General features: G+C 44.5%; 1 protein-coding gene across 1 annotated transcript in view; it reads right to left on the bottom strand.

The window, feature by feature from the left end:
• The window catches only part of FNIP1 (folliculin interacting protein 1), a 42330-nt gene that overhangs the window by 3130 nt on the left and 33200 nt on the right, over nt 1-6000 (bottom strand). Inside the window, exons 12-15 of the mRNA XM_010081740.1 lie at nt 5472-5618; nt 3332-3501; nt 576-1998; nt 31-199 (exon numbers count right to left, since the gene is read on the bottom strand). Coding sequence (XP_010080042.1) covers nt 31-199; nt 576-1998; nt 3332-3501; nt 5472-5618 — 1909 coding nt within the window. The remainder of the gene's footprint in view (nt 1-30; nt 200-575; nt 1999-3331; nt 3502-5471; nt 5619-6000) is intronic.

The following is a 6000-nucleotide window of genomic DNA, read 5'->3' as shown; positions in this document are numbered from 1 at the left end:
AAATACATGTACCAAATATAGTTTAATTACCTGCACAGCATGAGACAAATCTGACACCAAACAGTGCCGCAGCTTTTCATCACTTCCTATTCCTTGCAAAACGAAGTCAGGGACGTAAGATGAACAGTAGCCACCTAGTAAGGATCTTCCAAAGTTGGCAATACTGGGCTGGACAGAGTTCACTTCAACTAATTTTGACCTGCAAGAAAGGCATAGCAAAGAGATGTACAACAGTGAACACCAAATTCAGCCCACAGAGAGGCTGCACTCTCACATTTGTCCTATCTCTTCTAGTTTCCATTCAAGCACTTTTAAAAAAAAAAAAAAAAAAAGAGTTTGAAGTCAGCTTTTGCAGTCTGACCATTGTGGAAGAAAAGGATACGAGCCAAGATCGCAATGCACAAGTAATACCTTTTTTTCCAGACCACTGATCTCTCTATATTCTTTAACGACCAGCAAGCTCAAGAGACACTTTTCCAACCACTGATGCCAAGTTCGGCTACATTCCTCCGAACATGTGACCGGAGAAGAGGCTCTATCTTTTTTAGGCTCTGTTACTGCTGAATAGTACTTACCCAGGGAAAGGAATCTCATATTCTTCTGCCCAGTCTTCTTGCTCTCCTCCATAGTAGTTACCGCTTGGTCTAGTTAGATCATGACCTGTATCCTCACTTTCGCTGTCACCCAGGGCACTATCTGAACTCTCATTTCTTGGAATGTCCCAATCAATTCCTGGGGCAACTTTTTTCTCTATGTTTTCCCTGTCCCCATGGGGGACACGAATAGAGATTTTCTCTCTTTGGTCCTGCTCATTAAAGCAGTTTTTGAAGGTCTCTTGTCGAACAGAGTCCATAAATTTACAAAATTCGCTAGGTGGTTTGCTAGTCTTTGTACACAGCTTTTTAGAAAACTCTAAACTACTGTTGTGAGCAAGGTCTGTAGCTGCTTGCCCTGGAATATCATCAATAGTCCGGGTTTCAATTGAACTGTCATCAGTAAAATATTCATCAAACAGACTAATGCTCTCGGCGCTGTACGGATTTGGATTCCAGCTCTGATGCTCACTAGCAACTTGAGGAAAGGGTTCAGCTGTCCCACAGTCTCTATTTTGGTCCTCAACAGTTTGTTTAGCTTCACAGTTCTGATCAGCAGACACTCCTTCCTCCGTTGCTGGTGGGCTGTGATGCCTGGCGATTTGTTCCACTACTGCCTGACTTCGGAGTTCGATGTCTGAATCGGGCGACATGGAATCTCCGATGAGGAAAGTCACCTTTGTCTGAGCCTCGGCAGCACTGCAAGGAAACGTGTCGCAGAAGAGCTTATCCGGCGGCTTCTTTTCCAAAGCAATACTGAGCGACCTTGGTACGCTGACCTCCTGGTTGCCCGATTCCAGCGAGGCTTCGTTCCTCCACGTGTTGGATGTTGGCTCCAAACCAGATTCCGTCACTACACGTTTTTCTGGTGAAGCTGACCCTGTGCACACCACGGTCTCTAGTTTTGCATCCAGGCAGGGTCTCGGTTGGTTAACATCAACAGCATCTTCCTGGCAATCATCGGGAACAATAGTTCTATTGTCATCTGAAGAAGTTTCCAGCTCTACCTTAGGAGTGTTTTGAGTGTCTTCTCTCTCTTGCTGTGAAACACCTTCAATGTTTTGTGCAAGGGAAATCGGACACTTGCAATATTTACAGCTACAGTTAGGAGTTCTCGTTTCTTCAGACCCCGTCAGTGGCAAGCTGCCCCTGTTCTTGTGCATTGTGACAAGCACATACTCAGATTCTTCTACTTCTCCTTTCTCCAGCGTGGTAGTTATAACAGTTCCAGGCATGACAATGGCTTCATCTTCCCCATTTTCTAGAAGATGCGTCTCTTGAAGTTCAGAGCATCTGATGAAGTAAGTAAGGAAATAAAGCAATCTCTGTACCAGGTCATGCCTTTTGCCAACCACAACTGTTTTCGCTAATCTCACAGGTGATCCAATAGCTCCATACAGGTCACCTAGAAGAGAAAATAAAAGACAATTATTTTGTATCTTGAAAATAAATTATTCTTCTAACAGACAATTGTTGTGGCCAGTTTTCAAAGGCCAGGTCTACAACGGAAAAACACTGAAGCAGAGGAGTGAGGACAGCTATGCCAGTATTTTGTTTTCACTGCAGAGAATCCCAAAGATGCTGTTGGTATCGTGTGTAAGGTGACACGCTGGTCAGGGAGACATTTGATCTCGCATATTAGGGAGTATTTGAACCACCTAACTTCAGTGCCTAGCTTGGGAGGCTCGTCTCCTGGGTTCCTTATATAGCCATGGGAGAGAGGAGGCATCTGCTCCGAATTACCCTGGACAGTCTGGAAACTGGGCTGAACTTTTACCCACCGAGAAAGCTGTAAGGAGAAACAAACCTCTGCCAAGAACAAGGGCAAAAAGTGACAGTGGTGGGTGCATAGGTGAAGCCAACCTTCTTCTCTTCCCTCTCCTTGAGCTCTACTATGGGTTGGATGGGTTGTTTGGACTGTACTCCAGATTAACCTGGGGAAGTGCCTGTGCATGTGTTGTTCTGGAGGGATCGGGGCACTGCACGAATGCAGAGGTGGGGGGATAGGGGATCCAAGAGGCCCCAAAGGCCAGCCTAACACCAGTGGGTCCCTTGAGTGCCATGAGCTCGGAAATCAAGTCTTCTTGCCAAGTCCCTGAATAGGACAACCTTGCAAAACCTTCTTTTCCCTTCCCTAACCAAATGGCAATAGAGTTTGTGTGCAGAGCAGGACAATGTGACCAGAGCATAGTAAGCTCATCTCCTCTTCTCTACTCAGCAATTAGAAGACAGTCTGATCAGCTACTCAATCAACTAGGCTGTGAGACCTTACCCAAGGGGTTGCCTAGTCATGAGTTCCTGTACAGTGTCGCTCCTTTGCCTGTTGTATTGAGAATATGTTCCTTTCTCATCAAAAGATGGATCTCCTTGATTTGCTCTTTCCAGAAGCAGGCTGACTGACACCAGCATCCCAAAAAATAAAAACTGATGTTCCTTACAGAGAGAGGACCAGAGGAGGACTGGAGCCCTCCATCATCACCACAGCAGGTGACCTTAGGAGACCTGCCATAGATGACTACAGAGGGCTTTACTTTTTGGCTGCCATTTTAGAAATTGTAATGCCTTAAGAAATTACAGCGCATATGAAAAAATACAGTGACCACCTCTAAGCTTAATAAAATTAAAAAATAAATAAATAAAATTAACTTGGGGGGAGGAAGCAACAAGGTTCTATAAAAACCACCACGCGCATACCGCGGTGTAAAGCTGTTGGATGTTTAGAGGTGTTTGCCACATACCGAGCTGTGCCCACAGCGGGTTGTACGGGTGAGTTTTGGCCAGCATGTCCACGCTCTGGGAAGAATGCTTTTCCAGGAAGATTCTGATAGGCGGCTGGCCATTCGGCATGACGGTAGGGACCCAGGCCAAGTGGTTAGTCAGGACTGCAGTCAGTAAAGCTGGTAAAAACCTGAAAGCAAAATGTTCATCATTTTTTTTCCAGGTACACACTCAGGATGTTAAACTACATGGATCAAGGATTGCCGAAACAACCTAACAAAGTCAGCAGAGATCATCCCTTCAGTCTGGGTTCCCTGGGGGGAGATGGGAGGTCTCTATCCTCCCTCCCACCCCTGCAAAGCTCTTTTTCAGAACACACTTTCAAAGTAAGATGAAATATTTTACACTTGTGGCATTTCACTTCCTCTGTTTGGCAATAATTATGAGACTTCCTATTTTGCAAGCTTTATGTTATAAAACATCTCAAAACCCAACTTACTTTCTTTACTGTAAGAAAACAGGGGCACTGTGGTGTGGCCTCTGTACTCCCAGACCCCAAACCCTTAGGATCTCCGACTGCTGAAGAGAAGGAAGGCTATTGCTACCAAACCTGTAGAATAGCTAGGTGCTATGTTCCTTCATCTAACTGTTCTGCAATTTAAGCACATATGGCTGCTCCTTTGCAAACATAAAAACCCCAGAGTTCTGTAATACCACCAATAAATAAAAGGCAGCTCAGCCAGAAAGACTCTGTGCTTACACCAGTTTTCACTAGCTAAGCGAGTAAGGCGAAAAACCTTCCGAAAAATGTTAACTATCTGATTTATTGTAATGACAGAGCATGATTTCTGCTCCATGGAGGGAAGTGCCTTTTCCTGGCAGGAGGAGCGTGCAGAAGCGCAGCCCAACAGCCTCCCACATGCCGACAGATGGTGCTGGCGGCCGCTGCAGCGGCTCAGGTGCCTGGGGAGGAAAACAGCCCAACATCACCAAGCCTCAAAATAATGCTGTTGGAATAGTTTACAAGCATCAGGAACACTACAGTTTAAATTTAGCCCCATTTCCTCACTGGAGACAGCTAAAGGAGGAAAAGAGATTTAAAACTGGATTGAAAAGGATATGGGGCTTGGTTTTCCTCTTGCTTCCATCAGTGTAAACCTCATGGTATTTTAAATAAAGCAAGCAAACAAACCCAAACAAATGACCATTTAAATGTAACCAAGATGTACAGGGCTCAGCATGGCAGGGACTCAAAGAGCTAATCCCAGGAAAAAGCTCCCATTGCAGCAGGAAAAAATTATTTTCAGGAAATCCATTTGAACCCCTCACAACTCCCTACAGGTTCTCCCATTGCATTGAGGCAGGAGAAGGTGGACCATGCCGACCACCAATTGTCACCCTCCCATCTCAGGGAGAGAAAAGATGACACAGCTGGGGGCACGGCTGGAAGATGGTGAGCAGCAGCCCCTTCCCCACCCTGCACAGAGCAGCTTCCCTGGAGCTAACAGCTGGTCTCCCACTGCCATTCCCACTCAAACTTCACATGTTTGTGCTCGTTTTAGGACTTCAATGGAGCCAAACGCTTTAAAAAACTTCCCCTGTTCATGCCCTGGAGAGAGAGGATGGAGTGTTGACAAAAGAGTAAATTTATCAGATTTTCTCAAGTTTATCAAGAACATTCTCTTTCTCAATTTTTAACAACCAACCGCTCACGGCTGTGTCCCAAGGGCAGAAAGGTGAGGACTAATGAAGCACACGATTTCTTTAGTGGCATTTTACAGAAGTCAGGTTTAATAGCAATTTGCGGTGAGACAGTATTACAGACACAGCTCTTACTGAATGTCTAACCTTGCTCACCATATAACTGATTTTGAAAGGTAGATTAATGCATTTCATAAGGTCTGTTCACCCCCTTCCAGACATACACACCCATCACGCGCTTCCTATGGACATGTTTCAAATGTTTATCCTCTACCAAGACTTGGAGGATTGTGGGGAAGCAGGCATTTAATGAGATACTTTCTTGTTTCTTTTTTTTTGTGTTAAAAAGAAGGTACTTATGGATGGCCTTTTCATTACCAGGATTTTAAAAACTGATTAAAAAATTGAAATAAAAAGGCATAAACACACATGTAATTTAAAAACTAAAATCCACCATACTGGTTTTTAGAAGCATTTTCCATCAAGAAAGTGAATTCCTTCATGAAGCGATGGCAAAGCTGGTTCTTTTCTGGTGTCCCCGACATCATCGTAAGCCAGACGGGCTCCCCAATCCGTGGCATGGTGTAGAGATTGCAAATAGTTGTTCTAGAAAACAAAAACCAAAAAATCCAGAAGAGTAAACAAAACAATGAAAGGCAGAGATCCCTACTCAAAGAATTTACTGCAATATTTCATTCCAGCTGTCATTTCTATCAGAAATAAAATTTCTCTCCTCAACCGTTACCTAAACCGTGGTGTTCGTTAATAGTAAGAATTCACCCTTCCACCTCAGAGAGCTGAGCCTCACGGGTTCTTCGTGCATCTGCCTGAACTGACCCCAAGCACAGCAACAGTCCCTGGCCAGAGTCAAGAGCTGCCCTATTCTCAATGGAGAAGAAATTAATTATTTGTTGTTATCTCCCTCCTTTCTCTCCATATTATTCCAAACATGTAAACCCTCCATAGTTCTGCTTGATTTCTGACTGGG

This window comes from Pterocles gutturalis, unplaced genomic scaffold (assembly GCF_000699245.1).
Source record: "Pterocles gutturalis isolate BGI_N339 unplaced genomic scaffold, ASM69924v1 scaffold21691, whole genome shotgun sequence".
In the NCBI taxonomy this organism is placed as follows: domain Eukaryota; kingdom Metazoa; phylum Chordata; class Aves; order Pterocliformes; family Pteroclidae; genus Pterocles; species Pterocles gutturalis.
Note: the sequence above shows the minus strand (reverse complement) of the source record. Positions and strands in the feature narration are given on the sequence as shown.